Source organism: Telopea speciosissima, chromosome 5, assembly GCF_018873765.1.
Source record: "Telopea speciosissima isolate NSW1024214 ecotype Mountain lineage chromosome 5, Tspe_v1, whole genome shotgun sequence".
NCBI classification, from domain to species: Eukaryota; Viridiplantae; Streptophyta; class Magnoliopsida; order Proteales; family Proteaceae; genus Telopea; species Telopea speciosissima.
The window spans coordinates 18,297,707-18,319,166 of record NC_057920.1 but is presented as its reverse complement, the minus strand read 5'-3'; the positions used below and the strand labels follow the sequence as shown (position 1 = coordinate 18,319,166).

The window sequence follows — 21,460 nt, the reverse complement described above, 5'->3', positions numbered from 1 at the left end:
GTTTCAGGTGCTCGACCATTTTGCTCCTCGGCTCGAGGTTGGCTTCCGTGTTCATCCAGCTGAGGTCGATTGTTCTGCTCGGCCCGAGGTTGGCTTTCGCGTTCTTTCGACAGAGGTCGGCTGTTCTGCTCAGCTCGGTCGACTTCACTCCTTCTTGCGCGTCTTTCATTTTGGAAGTTGGATCCGCGGGGGCTTCTTTGCTATTCTTCTTGGTGAGATGGGCTTTGGCGCCGAGGGCTGTGGCGGGACCTTTCTCTTTCTCTGATGATGCATCCTTCGTTGGGTTCTTCTCGTTGTTCCCAGTGTTCCCTCAGTTGCCAGTCCTTCCTGAGTCGGCCAGAGAACATCGATCTTCGAGCGACCGAGGCTGCTTGTTCGATCTCTCGTCTCACCTTTGAACTCCGTCGATAATCCAGCTTATGAGACAACGCGGCTCGACTTGGCTCGACCCGGTGCTGACTGACGTTATGCTATAGGTTTCCCTAGACGAATATTGGTGTCAAGCGGGGTGCTGCCGGCGGCTGGGCCAATAGTCCTACCTGGGCCATCTGGCTCATAAAGTACGCAACATCTCATTAGTGCGGAGCACCTGTAACTGAATATCCATAACCTGCCGGTTATTCGCCAAGGCTTCAGGGTCCAAACTTTCCAGAATGGGCGGTGGCGACGGCAAGTTCAGCCCATTCAAGTTCGGCTCGACTCGGGGTTGATCCTCCACCATCGTGTTCAAAACGCTTCCTCCATTACCTCCGTCTATCGACGAAACTGGGTTGCCAGCGACGCCCGCACTGCTCTGAGTTCCTCCTCCCCATGGGGGTCTTTCGACTGCTCCTTACCGTGACATTTCAGGGGGCGGTGAGTGCCTCGTTCGCCTATCGGGTTGCGGCTCATCTCTGCGGGAGGCGAAGCCGTGCTGGCCCGTTCTCATTTGTACAACCATTGTCCTTGCTCTTTTGATTGGTAGAAACGACGATGACTAGCTGACGTCGTTCCCATAGACGATGCCAAATCTGTTGCATGTAAAAATCTCCGTTGCCCAGTTCGCCCACGGATGAGCCTGTAAAAATCGAGTGAGCACAAGAGAGCCGGTGTGGCTCTAGCCAAGGACTCTCCGATGCTTAAGTTAGGTCTCCATCGCAATAGCGTATCAGCTTAGGGAAAGTCAGATGATTGTTTGGATCTCCATACCTGAGTATTTATAGGATGAGTTGAGGCGGCTAGATGAGTCCTTGTATGGTAAGAGTCCGTTATCGGTTAGGCTCTTCCATACGGAGCGGAGTGGTGATTTATTCTCGGAGTTGGACTCCTAATGAGGTAAGAATTCTTATTGGAGTGTGATTCAATTTTGTCCTTGGATTGTGGCCCGATTCGTATCCCGTGATTGTCGGGATGTGCTAAAGTGGCTCCGTGATCTCGGGTGAATCGTTGTTATCACTTCTGGCGGAGCCTCGGCCTCGGACGGTTGTGCCCCCTCTGCTCGGCTTCGTGGTCGGCCCAAATGGCAGCCGTTTTGAAGCTCGGGACGGTGCCCGGCTCGGCCAGCGCATTACCATTGTAGGTTGCACGGGAGCTCAAGCCGATACTTGTCCTTGGTGATCCTCAATCGTATGACCGAGCAGGGTGGGCTCGGCACAGTGCTCAGCGATTGACACTGGTTAGCCTCGGTGCTCGGCCATACTGGTGAGAGGGGTGTTCACCTTCCCGTTCAGCGCATGGTTTGGGTGTCCGCCGTTTGGTTCGGCTTGGCTCTCGAATTCGGCCTAGTTCCATCCACGAGTCACCTCTTGAGTGGAGGGTAATTTTATGACTCATCAAAACCAATATTCAATGTTTATACCTCTTATTAAACCCACAAAACATAAGAATCCATCTCAAAACTCTCAAGCATTTTACTTTTTGAAATTTAAAAAATGGATAAAAAGATCCCTTATATTACAATTTAAGTTTTATAAATGAGAAAAATCTTGTTATAACCAAAGTTGCAACAAAATTGTAACGTACCTTACTTTTTTTTTCGCTGGTCCTATTCTCAAAATTTATTTTTGTCATAGGTCAGAAAAGGTTCCAAAATAAGTTGAAAATGACATCATTATGTCATTTTCATAAGTTATTATCCATATGAAATGATAAGATTACCCCTACATTTAAAAACTTTTGGGAATAAGACAAAGAGCAAAAAAGTAAGGTTACAACTTCTTAATTCACCTACTTGGTGACAACAAGATGCATCTGAAAATAATACATTGAGTAACTATCCTTTTTTTTTTTAATCTTCTTATAATTTTTTTTTTGTGGTAGCATATTATTGACAAAATAAAACCTAAAACAGTCTATTTTTTGGAGATATTTTGATAATTTCATATGCTTTAACAAACGAAGGTATGAAGTAATATTTTATTGTTAGGTGAGGTTGTTGTGTTTGTACAAGGAGTTTTTAAGTTACCCTAGAAACTCTTAATTGCAAACATATGTTCAAAACAAACAAAAGACAACAAAAGATAGACTAGTATAGAAGGAGAAAGTTTTCCTTCATTGTGCAAGTGTGTAGGAAGGATTCAGCCACCATCATAGGGTCCTAAAACATCTCCATGTTGGACGAAGTCGATAATATCCTTCCTTGTTGCACAATATCCTCTCATGCCCATCCAAAAGTTGCGGTCAAGGGATTCCCCTTCACTGTGGCTAAAGGAAAGTAGAGAATAATATGACAAAAGTTCATAAATTATACGTTAACCTATACATACACAAGCTTTGCATGCCTTGCAAAAATATGCAATTTAATCCACATTTTTTTAAACCGATTGACAAATAATATATACATTTACTGTTTATGCTCCTCATCAACTAATCATATGTATTGACAAGATGGTAGCTTTGTTATTTACTTTTTTTAAATAATATGCGACATATAATTGCTATTAGCTTATCACATTCCTAATTCTTATATAGATTCTTACTTTTATTAAGTTTTTATACTTGGGCTGTTGTTGTTATTTTTTTTTTTTGGTAAACGACCATTGTTGTCATTATTATTATCAAATGGGTAAGACAGTGACTGATCAGTTGTCAAAACATAGATATGAAGAAAAAAAATATTTTGTATGTGGTGTGAAGGATGGCAATATACAAAAAAAATGTGCAAGTTTTATGTTTTTCAATTATATTGAAGATTTATTTTCTTTTTCTACTTAACAAATGCATAGAGCTGGTAGTTAAGGCCTAACAAAATAAACATGGGGGACTGATAAGTCCTTTTTCACTCATGGTGATGATTCGAAAAACATAAATATGTTGGAGGGGTTGCTCATGTTCATGTGACTAATCAATCCTAGCTAAGATCTTTAGCTTCCCTAATCAAGGTGAAGGAAATTTTTTTGATTGTATCAACTTAAAGGATAGGAAATATCGTAGCTTCTCCAAATATTATATATTATTTGTATTATCAACTAAAAACCCAAAAGTATTTGAAATGGTAAGTTAATATATACATATGTAATATGATTGTGTACTTATTTGGTAAAAAAAAATAAGGGTAAGGATTCCCCACACTGTCGGCATGCTTTCCATTGGTCAACAATCAACCACAACTCTCTATAAAGTTCTTCATTACTTGTACAAGAAAGAGTCTCTTTGAACCCGAAGCACCAGACTACGAATCGATTGTTCAAAGTCTATCCCCTCCACTTTCATAGCCTTAGTCACTGGCCTAGCTAAACATGCTATCTTGGTTACTATCTTTTACTATCAATGGCATCAAAAGTTCCTATTGGAAAAAAAAGGCATGGAAAATAGCTAATAGGGGATCCTAACCTAGTGGTCCCCAGTTATACATCATCATCAGTGAGTAGCGGGGCTGAAACCCAATGCCTTACCACGTGGCCACGTCCCATTTTGTTTCCTTCATAGGCTCGAATATGAATCCTGTTAAGAGAGGCTAAAAACATACCATGAGAAGTTGAAGGCATCATATGAAACAAGGCGGCTATCCCCTCCACTTTCATTGTAGCCTTGGGCACTGGCCTAGCTAAAAATTCCTACTCTATTTCCCAAGTCTTCTATCCTAGCTATTGATTCCTATCCTGTACTGTCAATGGCATCTAAAGTTCCTATTGAAAAAAATTGACATAGAAAACAACCTAATAGGGGATCCTAACCTAGTGGTCCCCAGTTAGACATTATCATCAATGAGTAGCGGGACTGAAACCCGATGCCTTACCGTTTGACCACGCCCCATTTTGAGTATTTCATAGGCTTGAATATGAATATTCTTAAGAGAGGCTAAAAACATACGATGATAAGTAGAAAAGAAGATATCATATGAAACAAGGCGGCTATAAAGAGATCATGAAATGCGAGATTGATGTGAAACAAACTCCTCAATGGAATACCTGCCTTACCTTTCTTTTTCCCCTTTCAAACCAAACTCAAATAAATCGAAATGATTGAAATTTTTCTAGTTGGAATCGTGTTAAGTCTAGTTCCTATTACTTTGGCTGGATTATTCGTCATTGCATATTTACAATAGATATGCGGTGATCCCGCAGGTAATGAATGAGAAGATAGAAAAATTGGAAGAAGAAATGATTTTTTTGGTTAGACGAATGGAAGTAGCTAAACATTTTATTCAAACAAATGTAGAACTAGAATGGATGGTCTACTGGATTGAGGAGAAACATTAATAATATTAAGGAATGGATTGATTTCTCATAATCTTGGATAGCTATGTGATCTGCTATTTCGATTAGGATTGTATTCCAGAACTAAAGCCAAACAATGACCATTTTTAGTGTCTTTTATAGCCAGAAGAAGCTCGGATTATTATTGTTAAATCCGTGCCCAAAACCCGGTTTGAAACGCGATCTGACCACCGGTCTGGTTTAAACCTTTTGTGTAGAACCAAGAGTGGAGTACGCTCGTGAACTGTGGGTCATAATACTCAAGCCATCACACGAGATTGTCGACCGCGAAACAGGGGAAGTCCTCGAGGAAAGATCCACCGTCAGAGAAAGGGGGAAAATCGTCCACGAAAGCATATTCTTGGAATTCCCTTATGATAGGGATCCGCGGGGCCCGCACCTGAATCGCCCTTATCCACTTAACGATGATTGGGAGTAAGTCACTATCCGAATAATTCATGCCTATGCATGACCATTAATAAGCATAAGAACTGGAATGGGCTTGGGCTTAGGAGCTTAGTCTTTTTCTAATTGTAACTAGAACTTAGGACATGGGCCATGGGCCATGGGCCCAAGTGGATCCAATGGCCCAATGACTTAAACTAGACCTTGGGCTTATACCTAACCAAACAAGCTCCTAAACAAATGGACCTAAGGACTTGAGACTAACCAAACAAGACCTAATGCCTAGATGGGTTATTAAAGACCCAAAACTACTATTCACCTCACATTTCAATCCTAAATCGTGGAGAGGAGAGGAGAAAAAGAAAGAAGAAGAAAGAGAAGAAGAAAGAAGAAGAAGAAAGAAGAAGAAAGAAGAAGAGGAAGAAGGAAGGAGAAGGGAGAAGTATGGTGGAGCACAAGCTATCATCATCAACCCTTGGTGAGTCTCTTTCTCTCTCTCTCTCTCTCTCTCTCTCTCTCTCTCTCCATCTCTCTTTCCCTAATTCTATTACCTAGGGTTTGAATTGGTTGAGCACACCTTGAGTGCTCCATCTACTCAATTAGAAGAGCCATTAATGGCAAATCCTTGATGTTTAACTATGAAGCACCTAACCCTACCTTAAACCCATTCACCCTTCTCCATTTATGAACCCTAAGTTGGGGATTTACCTCCATTTATGGGTTTTACCAACCCTCATGGAAGACCGTAGATGTGTGGGTTTGAGGGGTGTTAAATAACATAAATTAAAGACCCTTTCAAAACCCCAATACCCAAACCTATGGGTTTTCTTTCCATATGTATTTTAATGGAAGAAAACCTAATCGATCATGGGGTTTACAAACCCATGTTGGGTGTATGCTATGGCACCTTGGTTGGAGTTGTTCTCATGGCCAAAGAGACCCCTAAAAACCCCTAAGAATACCCCATTTTAGCCCAAGACTTTGGGGCTGCAAAACCATTCTCGGAATGGCATGAACAAAGAAGACTCGGCACATGGACAGGCACATGCAAGTGCCTCGTCCCCGAGAAAGTAGATCTCGCGTGGGAAGCCCGAGAGGGACAGCACATGGACAGCACATGGACAGCACATGCAAGTGCCGCCCCGAGAAAGATCTCGCGGTGGGAGGTCTCGAGAGGGACAGCACATGGACAGTACATACAAGTGCCGCCCCTGAGAACCTAGATCTGCGGTGGGAAAGTCCGAGAGGGACAGGCACATGGACAGCACATGGACAGCACATGATATAGCCTTGTCGTATGTGCCGGTCCCCTATTTTAGCCTTGTTTGATAACTTATGGGGCCCAACTCTTCTAGCCCTAAGGCACTAATCTCTCCCCACGTTGTACACTCTCTTTAGGTTGACTGACCCGGCTCGGGAGCGTATTAGTACGTGGGACAGTGTACTTGGCATCGAACGCCGATTTGAAGAGCTCCGTACTGACGATTGACTGAGAATCAGGTGAGTGAGTTAAGCAAACGTCTTAATTTATGGAATGTTTGTGTGTCGTGTCTTGCGAATGTCATTCATGCATGTGTGCTATAATATATAATTATTAGTAAGATATAGGACGATATAAATGTTTAGATGTTGATAGGACTTTACATTCTTGTCTTGCGATATTATTTATTTTACTGCACTATGGTGCGAATGGTATTGGATTTAGTTATGGGACTCGGGTGCCGGTTGGTGCTGGACCTGGGGATTCCATAATATGGACTCACTCATGGCATGTAGATCTAGGGCTTCGGAAGCGGGATCCAAGTGCCGGTGGGTGCTGGGCTTGAGATTACCGTACTTGAAATTGCATTAGAGTTGTCCATTGCATTAGGTGGAAACGGGATGGTGACCGACCGACTACCTTCGGTATTCACATCTCGTACTTGTATACGCGTATGGGCTAGAGGGGCGAGAGGATAGCCGGCCGACCGTATTTCGGTATCTATGGACTCGGCCTGGCTTATGCACATGCGTACCTCACTCATACAATAGGTGAATGCTGGCTAGGATAAATGTTTACCCAAGACTATGACCCTTACCGACAGGGGGTTAGGTGTCGGTCAAATCCGTGGGTTCCGACCGTTATTCGGGTATACCCACCCGGGAAGTTGGGGCGCCAACCGTATTTTGGGCCGAACGCCAGGACGGGATTTGACTCGGGGGTTTGCGTATATCTCTTGGTGGAGACCGGTACAGCAGGCTTCCAGCGCGACTCGGGTTTGTCATCGCCGGTATACCATCCGTTTATGGTACCGATGTCGGGGATGCTACCTAAGGTGTTGCTATAGTACTATACCTGACTTAGTTGTGTGTTAGGTGGATAACAATAAAACTATACATCATCATTCATTCATGTAGCATGATTGTAAATTGTATGTGATGTACGGTCTACCTTGGTGGTATGGGACACCTTGGTATCCGTCCATCATGTATGGTTTGCAGTCAACCCCATTCATTATTATTATTGTGTATGCTTGTGTGGCTTAGCCACTCATTGGGCTCGATTGGAGCTCACTCCTCGAGGAAACATATTTTTAGTTGATGCGGTACATTCGAGCATGACGGCACGGAGTTCAAGACTCCGATGAAGGTCATGAAGAGTGGTGGACTTCGAGTATGAGGATCATGGACCGGAGTGCTATCAGTGAGATGTGTTCCACGAGGGAACAGAATTCTTGGTCTGGTGGCCATCTTTTGTTACACTTTGATAAACTATTTTCTGATTCAAAGGTGTATTCTTTTATTCCTTTCTTGATAAGTGTATTTATTATACAGTGATAATACATAGATCCTGATTAGAACCCATTGATATGAAGGGGTAAATTTGAATAGACAATATTTTATATGCTATCACCTAGCTTCTGCTAACTCTGATGTTATTAATATTAATCCTTTCCTTTTACCTATTATTTGTCGTTGTGAATGAGTTAGTCTTGGGTACTGCATCAGTGATTCTGGTGGTTAGAGAGCGTATTGGTACGCTCCAGTTGCATTCCCCGTGGTTCAGGGATGGGGGTGTGACAGCTTGGTATCAGAGCGCGATGCTCTACCTTATGGACTAACTTAGTGTTCACACGACCCGATTTACTCTAAATTAGGGTTAAATATTAAAAACCTTATCCACAAACAAGAATCAGTAGAACAAGGGAGAATATATAAATTTTGCTGATAGAACAATGCTTTAATAATACAAATAAAGGTATGGGACTTCCATAGAACATAAACCAGTTTAGAAATGAAGAAAAGATGAGAAACTACATACTAAACCCTAGGAGTTACAAAAAAAAAAAAAAAAAAAAAAAAAAAAAAGAGGAAGAAGATATATACTAAGGTTTATGAGGGTAAAGTCATGAACAATGATGTAAAATATAATGATAATTGGGATTAGCCTAACCATAAAAAGCTAGCTATCGGTGAGAGACTCTCCGCAGGACCTGTTACGTAGGCTAATGATTAGGGAGAAATTATCTTTCATTTTTCTCGTATCCTCGATCGGCCCGGCTTTCTTTGGGAACCACCTAGAAATTTTGAGTATTGGTCCTAAGTACCCTTGGGTAAGCCTATGGCCCTACATGTCTCTCAGGAGAGCCATTTTTAGGACTTGTTGGTAAATCTACCGGGAATGCTGGGATTGGCTTGGTGTATGGGCCTGGTACGTTCAGGGACCTTGTCCAATAGGAAACCCCAGAATTGTGTCTAGATTCTGAAGGGACGGTGAAAAACAATATATATATAGGCACGTAGTTAAATCTCGATATGTCTATACACCCACGAACCGATGGATATCTAGAAAGGATAATTTAGGACGGATGCTAGGAGGTATGGATTATATCATGTAGTTGAAAGAGAATGATAGATCTAGCAATTTAAGTTGATGAACAGTATTATATCGGGTGTTAGTGTAGCCAAGTGCAGTCAAGAACAAAAAGGAATTGGAACTGAATGATTCGACAAAACCTTGCTCAACAATAGATATGAGTGGAGTAATGGGTCCCTGAATGTCCCCTCCGTTATTGGGAGTGAACAGTAGGGATTCCATCAATATTCCAATTCATTCTAAAGCTGAGTTAGGTATTGGAGGATCGGAAGTGAAAGTCCTCATAGGAAAAGCCAGGTAAGCAAAGTAGTACAGCCTTGTGTCATTCAACCCAAAATTTAGGAGTACAGATACTGGACGAAGTATATGGAAATAGTTGCATCTCTCTATTCCTAGAAGTATAAGCTCAGAGTTTGATTTTCACTGGGTCCTTATATACACTGGACTTTATATTAACTAAACCGGAATTGATTTATACCATTATGTAAGGTGGAAACTATTAGAGGACAAATCCATACAACTTAGTTTAAGCTAAATAACTAAGCAACCTGAGCGGAAGTTGAGCATAGTTTTAACCCCTCTATCCGGCACTATCCAATACCATTTAAGCAAAGCCGTGTGGTGGCGATGCACTTAGTAGGAAATCACAAACCCTTCCTTGCCAGCTCTAACAGTCAATGAGAGGCTTATAGAGGAAGCCAGAAGAATGGGGCTGGAAGTGTTAATTGATGATGCTACTATGTTATTTGCCGCTCTGACAGTACAACCCTCATTGGCGGAGAAGATTAAGGAAGCCCAACATACCAATGTGGAGTTACAGAAATTGATAGATGACATTCAGGAAGAGATGCAGGAGGAATCAGATTTTACCTTGTCCGAAAATAACGTCCTTCGGTTCAGGGATAGGTTATGTGTACCCAAAGGTGAGCGAGTTAAGGTGGCATGGAGAGGCAACGACCATATGGACTATTGTAATCACTTCCTATTCCCGAACGAGAGTGGAAATACATCATTATGGATTTTGTCACTAAATTGCCCGGTATAGCTAAATGTATTGATGCTGTTTGGGTCATTGTTGACCGACTTAGCAAGTTAGCACATTTATCCTAATAAAGGAGATCTATCCAATGGACAAGTTGAATAAGCTATACATGGAAAATGTGACTCACTTACATGGAGATGGATATCATTTCTAATCGTGATCCTGAGTTTGCATTGAAGTCCTGTGGCGGTTTTCAGAAGGCTATGGGTACACTGCTGAATTTTAGTACGGTTCTCCCTCCACAAACTAATGGTAAGTCAGAGCGGACTATTCGGACCCTAGAGGACGTGCTCAGGGCTTGTGTCATTGATATGAAGGGTAGTCGGGATGAGCACATCTCACTCGTAGTGTTTGTTTACAACAACGGCTACCAAACTACTATAGGTATGACACCGTTCAAAGCACAGTACAATAGAAATTTCCGAACACCACTATATTGGGAGGAAGTTGATTAGCAAAGAATATTAGGGTCTGAATTGATACAAGCCACTTGTGGAAAAGTAGATTTGATAAGGGACCGAATCATGGCGGCTTAATCTAAATGGAAGAGCTATGCCGATTATGTTTTCTTGCGAGTACCGCCAACTAAGGGAGTAATTCGCTTCGACAAAGAGGGCAAGTGTGTTAATGTATTTTACGTAATGATGTGAGAAAGTACACCCCTACATTGATATTGTCAAGACTAAAAAGCCACATCAGCTTGTCATGGATTGACACATGAAGAGCTACTCAAGAGAACTTTGATTATAAGGACAAGAATCCTCACAATCGAATCGTAACTTTTGATAAAGTTCGGTGGAGCAATCTCATTGATTAAAGGGGCATCTTGTTAATGAGAAGGTGAAGTGCGGTCGAAGTATCCTCACCTATGCAGATACCTAGGTACGTCTCAATTTCGAGGACGAAATTCTTATAAGGTGGGGAGGATGTTAAATCCGTGCCCAAAACCCGGTTTGAAACGCGATCTGACCACCTGGTCTGGTTTAAACCTTTTGTGTAGAACCAAGAGTGGAGTACGCTCGTGAACTGTGGGTCATAATACTCAAGCCATCACACGAGATTGTCGACCGCGAAACAGGGGAAGTCCTCGAGGAAAGATCCACCGTCAGAGAAAGGGGGAAAATCGTCCACGAAAGCATATTCTTGGAATTCCCTTATGATAGGGATCCGCGGGGCCCGCACCTGAATCGCCCTTATCCACTTAACGATGATTGGGAGTAAGTCACTATCCGAATAATTCATGCCTATGCATGACCATTAATAAGCATAAGAACTGGAATGGGCTTGGGCTTAGGAGCTTAGTCTTTTTCTAATTGTAACTAGAACTTAGGACATGGGCCATGGGCCATGGGCCCAAGTGGATCCAATGGCCCAATGACTTAAACTAGACCTTGGGCTTATACCTAACCAAACAAGCTCCTAAACAAATGGACCTAAGGACTTGAGACTAACCAAACAAGACCTAATGCCTAGATGGGTTATTAAAGACCCAAAACTACTATTCACCTCACATTTCAATCCTAAATCGTGGAGAGGAGAGGAGAAAAAGAAAGAAGAAGAAAGAGAAGAAGAAAGAAGAAGAAGAAAGAAGAAGAAGAAAGAAGAAGAAAGAAGAAGAGGAAGAAGGAAGGAGAAGGGAGAAGTATGGTGGAGCACAAGCTATCATCATCAACCCTTGGTGAGTCTCTTTCTCTCTCTCTCTCTCTCTCTCTCTCTCTCTCTCTCCATCTCTCTTTCCCTAATTCTATTACCTAGGGTTTGAATTGGTTGAGCACACCTTGAGTGCTCCATCTACTCAATTAGAAGAGCCATTAATGGCAAATCCTTGATGTTTAACTATGAAGCACCTAACCCTACCTTAAACCCATTCACCCTTCTCCATTTATGAACCCTAAGTTGGGGATTTACCTCCATTTATGGGTTTTACCAACCCTCATGGAAGACCGTAGATGTGTGGGTTTGAGGGGTGTTAAATAACATAAATTAAAGACCCTTTCAAAACCCCAATACCCAAACCTATGGGTTTTCTTTCCATATGTATTTTAATGGAAGAAAACCTAATCGATCATGGGGTTTACAAACCCATGTTGGGTGTATGCTATGGCACCTTGGTTGGAGTTGTTCTCATGGCCAAAGAGACCCCTAAAAACCCCTAAGAATACCCCATTTTAGCCCAAGACTTTGGGGCTGCAAAACCATTCTCGGAATGGCATGAACAGCAAGACTGGCACATGGACAGGCACATGCAAGTGCCTGTCCCTGAGAAAGTAGATCTGCCGGTGGGAAGCCCGAGAGGGACAGGCACATGGACAGGCACATGGACAGGCACATGCAAGTGCCAGTCCCTGAGAAAGATCTGCCGGTGGGAGGTCTGAGAGGGACAGGCACATGGACAGGCACATACAAGTGCCAGTCCTTGAGAACCTAGATCTGCCGGTGGGAAAGTCCGAGAGGGACAGGCACATGGACAGGCACATGGACAGCACATGATATAGCCTTCTTTGTATGTGCCGGTCCCCTATTTTAGCCTTGTTTGATAACTTATGGGGCCCAACTCTTCTAGCCCTAAGGCACTAATCTCTCCCCACGTTGTACACTCTCTTTAGGTTGGACTGACCCGGCTCGGGAGCGTATTAGTACGTGGGACAGTGTACTTGGCATCGAACGCCGATTTGAAGAGCTCCGTACTGACGATTGACTGAGAATCAGGTGAGTGAGTTAAGCAAACGTCTTAATTTATGGAATGTTTGTGTGTCGTGTCTTGCGAATGTCATTCATGCATGTGTGCTATAATATATAATTATTAGTAAGATATAGGACGATATAAATGTTTAGATGTTGATAGGACTTTACATTCTTGTCTTGCGATATTATTTATTTTACTGCACTATGGTGCGAATGGTATTGGATTTAGTTATGGGACTCGGGTGCCGGTTGGTGCTGGACCTGGGGATTCCATAATATGGACTCACTCATGGCATGTAGATCTAGGGCTTCGGAAGCGGGATCCAAGTGCCAGGTGGGTGCTGGGCTTGAGATTACCGTACTTGAAATTGCATTAGAGTTGTCCATTGCATTAGGTGGAAACGGGATGGTGACCGACCGACTACCTTCGGTATTCACATCTCGTACTTGTATACGCGTATGGGCTAGAGGGGCGAGAGGATAGCCGGCCGACCGTATTTCGGTATCTATGGACTCGGCCTCTGGCTTATGCACATGCGTACCTCACTCATACAATAGGTGAATGCTGGCTAGGATAAATGTTTACCCAGTACTATGACCCTTACCGACAGGGGGTTAGGTGTCGGTCAAATCCGTGGGTTCCGACCGTTATTCGGGTATACCCACCCGGGAAGTTGGGGCGCCAACCGTATTTTGGGCCGAACGCCAGGACGGGATTTGACTCGGGGGTTTGCGTATATCTCTTGGTGGAGACCGCAGCAGAGCTTCGGCGCGACTCGGGTTTGTCATCGCCGGTATACCATCCGTTTATGGTACCGATGTCGGGGATGCTACCTAAGGTGTTGCTATAGTACTATACCTGACTTAGTTGTGTGTTAGGTGGATAACAATAAAACTATACATCATCATTCATTCATGTAGCATGATTGTAAATTGTATGTGATGTACGGTCTACCTTGGTGGTATGGGACACCTTGGTATCCGTCCATCATGTATGGTTTGCAGTCAACCCCATTCATTATTATTATTGTGTATGCTTGTGTGGCTTAGCCACTCATTGGGCTCAGTTGGAGCTCACTCCTCGAGGAAACATATTTTTTAGTTGATGCAGGTACATTCGAGCATGACGGCACGGAGTTCAAGACTCCTGATGAAGGTCATGAAGAGTGGTGGACTTCGGAGTATGAGGATCATGGACCGGAGTGCTATCAGTGAGATGTGTTCCACGAGGGAACAAGAATTCTTGGTCGGTGGCCATCTTTTGTTACACTTTGATAAACTATTTTCTGATTCAAAGGTGTATTCTTTTATTCCTTTCTTGATAAGTGTATTTATTATACAGTGATAATACATAGATCCTGATTAGAACCCATTGATATGAAGGGGTAAATTTGAATAGACAATATTTTATATGCTATCACCTAGCTTCTGCTAACTCTGATGTTATTAATATTAATCCTTTCCTTTTACCTATTATTTGTCGTTGTGAATGAGTTAGTCTTGGGTACTGCATCAGTGATTCTGGTGGTTAGAGAGCGTATTGGTACGCTCCAGTTGCATTCCCCGTGGTTCAGGGATGGGGGTGTGACAATTATCCTCTCCAATTCCTAAAGCTCGGCAATGCTAGGTGGGGATGTCTTCACGTGGCAGCTTGGACATCCAATGGTCCGAATTCAACATAGTCAATGAGCTCGGGCTGTTGGATGTTCGAGCTATCACGTGTTGGCATCTCCACCTAGCACTGCTGCATTGCCGAGCTTTAGGGAATTGGAGAGGATAATTTTCCAAGAAGCCCAGCTATTCCAACTTAAACAACACCCTCGGTACACTATTGACGATCTCACAAAGATGACAATGAGTTTCCATTTATTGATTCCATCTTTCAGGAGGAATGGCATTTGGCCAAGATGTGGTCTATTTTCTTTCCTTGGTTGGAGTGGAACTTTGGTTTTCTTTAGTGAGGAATCGTTTAACTCGGCGGATAGTCGAGTGATCAAAGCGCGGTCCCAACTCCCAAGTAAAATCGGTTCAGGATCATGGGATCCTTTTCTATCAAAGACAAAGTGCTATTTGAGAGAGTCACCCATGACACACCAATCAACATGTGGGAATAAATTACGTCAATAGGAGCCCACAAGGTCAAGAGGACAAAGTGTTAGTCAGAGGGCAAGGGAAAAAAAATCTCACACTGTCAGCATGAGAATCTTTATTCCTCAAATTTGTTATTTCCTGTTTTATTAAAAAGACCCCGAAGATTTATAAAAAAATTTATTTTTCTGTTACATGTTTGTGCATTTCTTGAAGCATCCTCTAGCCAATAAAAACCCAATAATCAGTTTATCTATGAGAATTTAGTTTCTAGATTGGGCTTGATTATTGTTAACTAATATATGTGTTTTGTTTAATTTGATAGGACAAAAGCAATGATGAAATCACTTTCAATAGTATACATATGATAAAATTGTTGGCATTATTTTAAAGGGTTAGAATTTCCTTCAAGTCTCATTAAGATAAGCTTATGTATAACGCCTCGAATACCTATCTTTTGCACTCAAATTTGATGGATACGTTATTCACATCACCATCAATTCATCTTTATATATTATCAAAAATAAAAAGAAAATCCATCTTATAAGTTTTCAGACTGTCAACATGAGAATCTTTATTCCTCAAATTTGTTATTTTCTGTTTTATTAAAAAGACCCTGAAGATTTATAGAAAAATTTATTTTTCTTTTACATGTTTGTGCATTTCTTGAAGCATCCTCTAGCCAATAAAAACCCAATAATCAGTTTATCTATGAGAATTTACTTTCTAGATTGGGCTTGATTATTGTTAACTAATATATGTGTTTTGTTGAATTTGATAGGACAAAAGCAATGATGAAATCACTTTCAATAGTATACATATGATAAAATTATTGGCATTATTTTAAAAGGTTAGAATTTCCTTCAAGTCTCATTAAGATAAGCTTATGTATAACGCCTCGAATACTTATCTTTTGCGCTCAAATTTGATGGATACGTTATTCACATCACCATCAATTCATTTTTATATATTATCAAAAATTAAAAAAACAATCCATCTTATAAAATTTTCAGGCCAAACAATTTTCTCACATGAAAATATAAAGCTCACAAAACTAGTTGATAAATCAACTTTAGTGATTTTGATTTAACAACTAAGAATACAAGCTTGGAACCCAAAAACTTTATATATGACAAAGTCATTGGTCTATTACTCTAGCAATTTTCAGTTTCCCAAGATAAGCTGTTTACATATGTTAGAAAATCTTGTCTTAAAGGAGCTGAAGTGTGGCCTACACCGGCACTCCTATGAGTCTATCTCTCTCCTCCTCATATGAAAAGACACCTCTGCCCTTTAGTTTTGAGGAAGAGAGAGATAGACATGGGAGTACTGGTGTATGTAACACTCTTAGATAGAAAACTGCTTCCCAATATACAAATACATATTTTATATGCACACAGGGGGGAGAGAAGATTAAACCGTAGTTATCATGCATGCGTTATTGAAAACAAAATACATATTCTATATATATAACAACGGTGGAGGTAAAGGATGTAGAGCTAAGAATAAGTAGTTAATGTATCTTTGACTTTCACAAAACCCCAAATGAAATTTTATTTTTGGTAGAAGAAGATATCAAATATATATGTATATTTTTATGTCAGGTGATTATGCATGGGCCTCAAGATCTAAATTAACAAAAAATTCAGAATAGGGGTTGCTCCCCCACCAACAGTTTTCTTTGGCAGATTAAGTTTGTTACAAATGTACATATATTTATGATTATTATTTTTTGGTAAAAGAAATAAACAAAATTAAATTGGTATACTTTTATGATTGTCAAATGACTATGTGCTTCAAAGAATTAAAATAACAAAAAAAAAATCAGAAATAGAATTGCCCCACCATACCTACAATTTTTCATTAGGAATTTTTTTTTTTTTGTCAGAATTTCTTTAGCAACTTAAAGTTGTTAGAAATGTATACATACATGCCATCAAAAAAGGAAATGTATATATAAAAAAAAATTCTTTGGTAGAAGATATAAACAAAATAATTTTTTTTTTTTTTAATGCTTATCAACTGACTATGGCCCTCAAAGAATTAAATTAAAAAAAAATAATAAGAACCACCCAGTAAATAAAATTTGTTAAAAATGCACATGTGTAGTACCCAAAAAATTATATATATATATATATATATATATAGCAATGTGTGAGCTAATCATATATTATATCCATGGTGGTCCATATACTTAATTTCTTCTTTGTAGGTCATATTCTAGCACTCTCTTTTTGTATTCTTATGCTATTTTAACACTTAAGTCAATCTTATATTATTTTCCTTATTGGATGTGTCTCTAATTCATAATGGAGTAAAGTAATTAATCTACCATATCTTATGTCACACCTGAAACAAGCATCAAATGCTCTAGAATTTATAAAAGGGATGCATTTTTTTATTCAATTCAATTGTTTTAGTTGTAGATGAGAACATTAGTCTGCAAAGTGGGCCCAAAAAAATGTAATGCAATGTGGGCTACATTAGATCACAGACCTTCATCAGATTATCAGTAATCAAGCCAAGAAAATGGGGAAATGTGGACTGCTCAGAACCACTGGTTCAAAATTCTGAATCGGATCAATTAAATCGGCCAATTTGGATCATAATTGGTCGTGACCAACCCCGATCTTAGACATTCCGATCCAGCTGATTTTAGGGGGGTAGATTTGAAGAACCAATTCTTGGGTTTATGAGATCAAGTTGAATCGGATTCCACACTGACCAATTCGATCCTCGATTCTGATTTACATACACCCTACTCAAAAGAAAGAGAAAGAACTCTTTAGTTCCTTCTACTCTTAGCTTGTAATCTCTGGAAGTAAATGGAAATAATAATATGGAGAGCATTTTTTGTGGGGAATTGCAGGGGCCACATGCACTGGTATTTCGGATGGGTGGAATTTCTGTCTTTCATGGGGGCGGGGCAAGACGGTCATTTCACCCTAGTGTCGGTTGGTCACTTGCCCTTTGCTGTTGGGCAATATCAGAGCCTTAATGTAAATAGAAAATTTTAGATTAGATTTTGAATCTGGGTCCACTTCATTTTGTTGCTATACCTAAAGTGGCAATATGGTAGGTACAACAGAAGAAGTCTATCACTCTATTTAATATATATCATAGACTCTATGATGCAGAAAGATCATGACTTTCCCTCTCATTGCAATTATGCTGACATAGATTTGGTAGTTACAATCTTGGTTAGGGAGGGAACCAATTGGTCATGGGCTGTTAGGTTTTCTTCCTTTCTAAGAAAACCACCACCAACGCTTAAGTCTACTATTGAGGGTGAGTTTTCTACAATGTTTTCCACCTCCCCTAGTACAACCGGTTTTTTTAGGATCTTAAATTAATAAGGAGAAAGAACACTGCTTGGAAGCGTGGCTTCCACGTTCAGACACAACCTAGAATGAAATAACTGTTGTGCCCCTCATGAAATGCAGACATCTCATCTCTGTTATTGCTTCCGCACATGCTATGATTGGTGGCCTCGTGCTAGTGTAGGGACCATACTACCAAGTAGAAAATCCTATCCCTAATTAATAATATAAAATAGGGTAAGAGATCGTTGTCTGGTCATGTAGCGTTTGCACCAACACGGGACCAATAAGAGTATGCACAGAGGCATCAACAAAGATATGATTTTTTATTTCATGGAGGTAGGGCGGTACTTTTGCATGCTTCTGTGTCTAGATGCAGGAGCGATGCAACCAATAGGTTCTTTTTCCCATAAAAAAAAGTCTAAGAAATACATGTGATATATTATTATTGGATGGTTGAGTGTTCTTACAATATCTCTTGATTATTAAAGTGCTACTTAATTATCATCAAGATCTTCCAAAAATCTATCTCTAACTCTAACTACTCTTCGATAATTCCTTAACCCTTCTCTCTCTCTCAAGAAAGAAAAAGATGAATCTGGGTCTTTCTCTCTCGACGTTTTTGCAGGTGTTTGATATTAGGATAAATTACACGTCACCCCTTGGTTTTTAAACGAAACTCAGATCACCCCCTGGTTTTTGATAAAAATAAAATCACTCTCTGATTTTTAAAAAAAACTAAAACCATCCCATGGTTTAGATCCCAATATGATAAATTAGTTTCTACCATTAGTTTTATGTTGTTAAGTGATGATGTCAGCCAATTAAATAAATTTAAATCCCTAAACTATTTTTGACCAGTGTTGAAGATGAAGGAAGGGTAGTATTATAAATTTAAGTCTAATGCTTTAATATAAGGGTATAATAGTCCTTTCACACCAATAAACAGCATAATAACACTGTTACTGTAGAGGGAGTGATTTGAATTTTCTAAAAAACCAGGAGGTGATCTTGAGTTTTGTACCCGATTTCTTTTTAAACTTGATCAAAATAATAGAAAAACATAATAGAGTCAAAAATCTACAAAGTATTTGTGGCGGTCGCTACGCCTCCAATCTCTCAGTGGCATTGATTCTACCGAGTCACCTACTACTCGATGACCTCAGAATATCTCCCACGCGATTTGAAAATCAGTTTGGTTTAGTCGCGGCAAAACATGGTAACCGTTGCCTTTCCCGCTAAATCGATTTCAAACGCGAAACGTTATGAACACCCCTCAACTGACCAACCATCAAAACCCCGAAGACCGGCCGATACCCTTCTCTTTTACCATAGAACTATAAGAGAAGGACGCTGTCCCAACAAACGCACCCTTATCTCAGCCATAAAAGCCTGCACATTCGTCCTGGCGGTTATAGAAGGCAAAGCCATCCACGCCCAAATCATTAAAAATGAATCCATTGCCGATAGGTTCCTTGCTAGTGCTCTTGTTTCCTTCTACTCTGCTTGTGGTGAATTGACCTCAGCTCGACAAGTGTTTGATGAGATCAGTGAGAAAGACACTACACTACGAACCACCATGATAGTGGCCTATTTACAAAATGGTGCTGCTGATATGGCTCGTCATCTGTTTGATAAAATGCCGGACAGAGATGTTGCTTCTTGGAATGCCATGTTAAGTGGGTATGCACAAAACGGAATGCCTAGGGATGCAATCCAACTGTTTCGGGCTATGCAAATTAGCAAGTATAGGCCTAATGAGATCACACTAATAAGTACCCTATCGGCGTGTTCTCAATTGGGCTGTCTGTCTCTGGGAGCATGGATTCATGCCTATATCATCAGAAGCGGTGACATTAGCTTTACTTTTACTTTAATTAATTCCCTCATCCATATGTATGCAAAGTGTGGTCGATTGGATATTGCTTATGATGTCTTCACTGGGATCGGCCCTAGGAACTTAGAAACTTGGAATACTATGTTGACCAGTTTTGCCATCCATGGGCGTGGTATGTGTGCTCTGTCTCTTTTCTGTCAGATGATGAAGATGGGTTTAATGCCTGATAGGATTACTTTTCTTGCAATTTTGATGGCATGTAGTCATTGTGGTATGGTAGATCATGCCTATAAATGCTTTGACTGCATGTGCCGAGTGTATGGTCTTAAACCTCAGGCTGAGTATTATGGATGTTTAGTAGATGTTCTCTCCCGCAGCGGCCTTTTATTAGAGGCAATGATGGTCATGGAGGAAATGCCCTTTGAACCTGATATCAGTGTATGGGGTGCCCTACTAGGTGGTTGTTTAACTCATCGAAATTACAAACTGGGCATACGCGCTGCGAATCACCTTCTGGAGCGAGAACCATACGAGGAGTCTCGTTACATAGCCCTGTCTAATCTTTATGCCATGGCAGGGAAACTTGAGGAAGCTGTCAAGGTGAGGAAGGTGATGAGAGATGCAGGGATCAAGCAGACATCTGGAAGTAGTTCAATTGAAGTTGATGGTTTTATTCATGAGTTCTTATCTGGGGATAGATCACATTATCAGTCAATGGAGATATACTCCATGGTTGAGATAATTGATAGATCGCTCGAGTTGGAAAGTGGCAGAAGTCTTTCGAATAAAGAAGATTATAAAATTTCAAGGAGATGAAGATAGTAGAGGGTAGCCTTGGTGGACTGTTCCAAAGATATTGAAACAGCTCTCTTTTGTCTATGCCAGGCCCTGGGTTTTATAAATTTGGGTGATATGCTGTGGTTCAATGCAAAGGGTTACAATTTAGATTTTGCAACTTCACAGGTATATCTCTGTCCTATCTAAAAAACTCAATAGGATTTGGGCATTGAAAATCTCTATAAAATACGAGGGAGAATAAGTAGAAAAAATATTTTACAAACAAGTGATTGGACTGTGTCGTCACAGAATCTGTGTATCATTTTTGTAACAATTTTGCATGTGCCGTTGTATTTTCAACATATTTTATGTGGTAAGGATATGTTTGCTAATGAAACAGAACAGACTTATTTAGTAGGTTTTTCCAACTTATAGTGAGAATTGTTTGATGACACCCTTGCACTATAGGCAAGGTTTTCTTCCCCTTCAAATGCTGAAGTTGTCTCTCTAGGTGTGTGAATTTCAGCTAAAATATAAGCTGTCCCCTCTCCCCAAAAAGTTTGCCAAAAATGCAACTTTAGTTAGTTAAAACATAAGCCACACCCTCTTAATTCTCAGTTCAACCAAGTTTCCCCCCCCCCTTGGAGGGGTTACTCTCAGTTCTCATAAGTTGTTCCCTTAGAAATGTAATTTCAAATTTTCTTTAATCAATTGGCCATTGTTACACTTTTGAAACTCACAATTTTAATTGAAAAATAATTCTTTCCATATATA

General features: G+C 40.6%; 1 protein-coding gene across 1 annotated transcript; it reads left to right on the top strand.

Annotated features, from left to right (window-relative positions):
* Window positions 1-19,651: 19,651 nt before the first annotated feature.
* LOC122662838 (pentatricopeptide repeat-containing protein At2g29760, chloroplastic-like) lies at window positions 19,652-20,725 on the top strand. The gene has a single exon (XM_043858547.1). It carries the CDS (start codon window positions 19,652-19,654, stop codon window positions 20,723-20,725), a length of 1,074 nt encoding a protein of 357 aa, XP_043714482.1.
* Window positions 20,726-21,460: the final 735 nt, after the last annotated feature.

Excerpts from the sequence above, each read along its gene's own strand:
- LOC122662838 (XM_043858547.1), top strand. The coding sequence starts at position 19,652 with ATGATAGTGGCCTATTTACAAAATGGTGCTGCTGATATGGCTCGTCAT.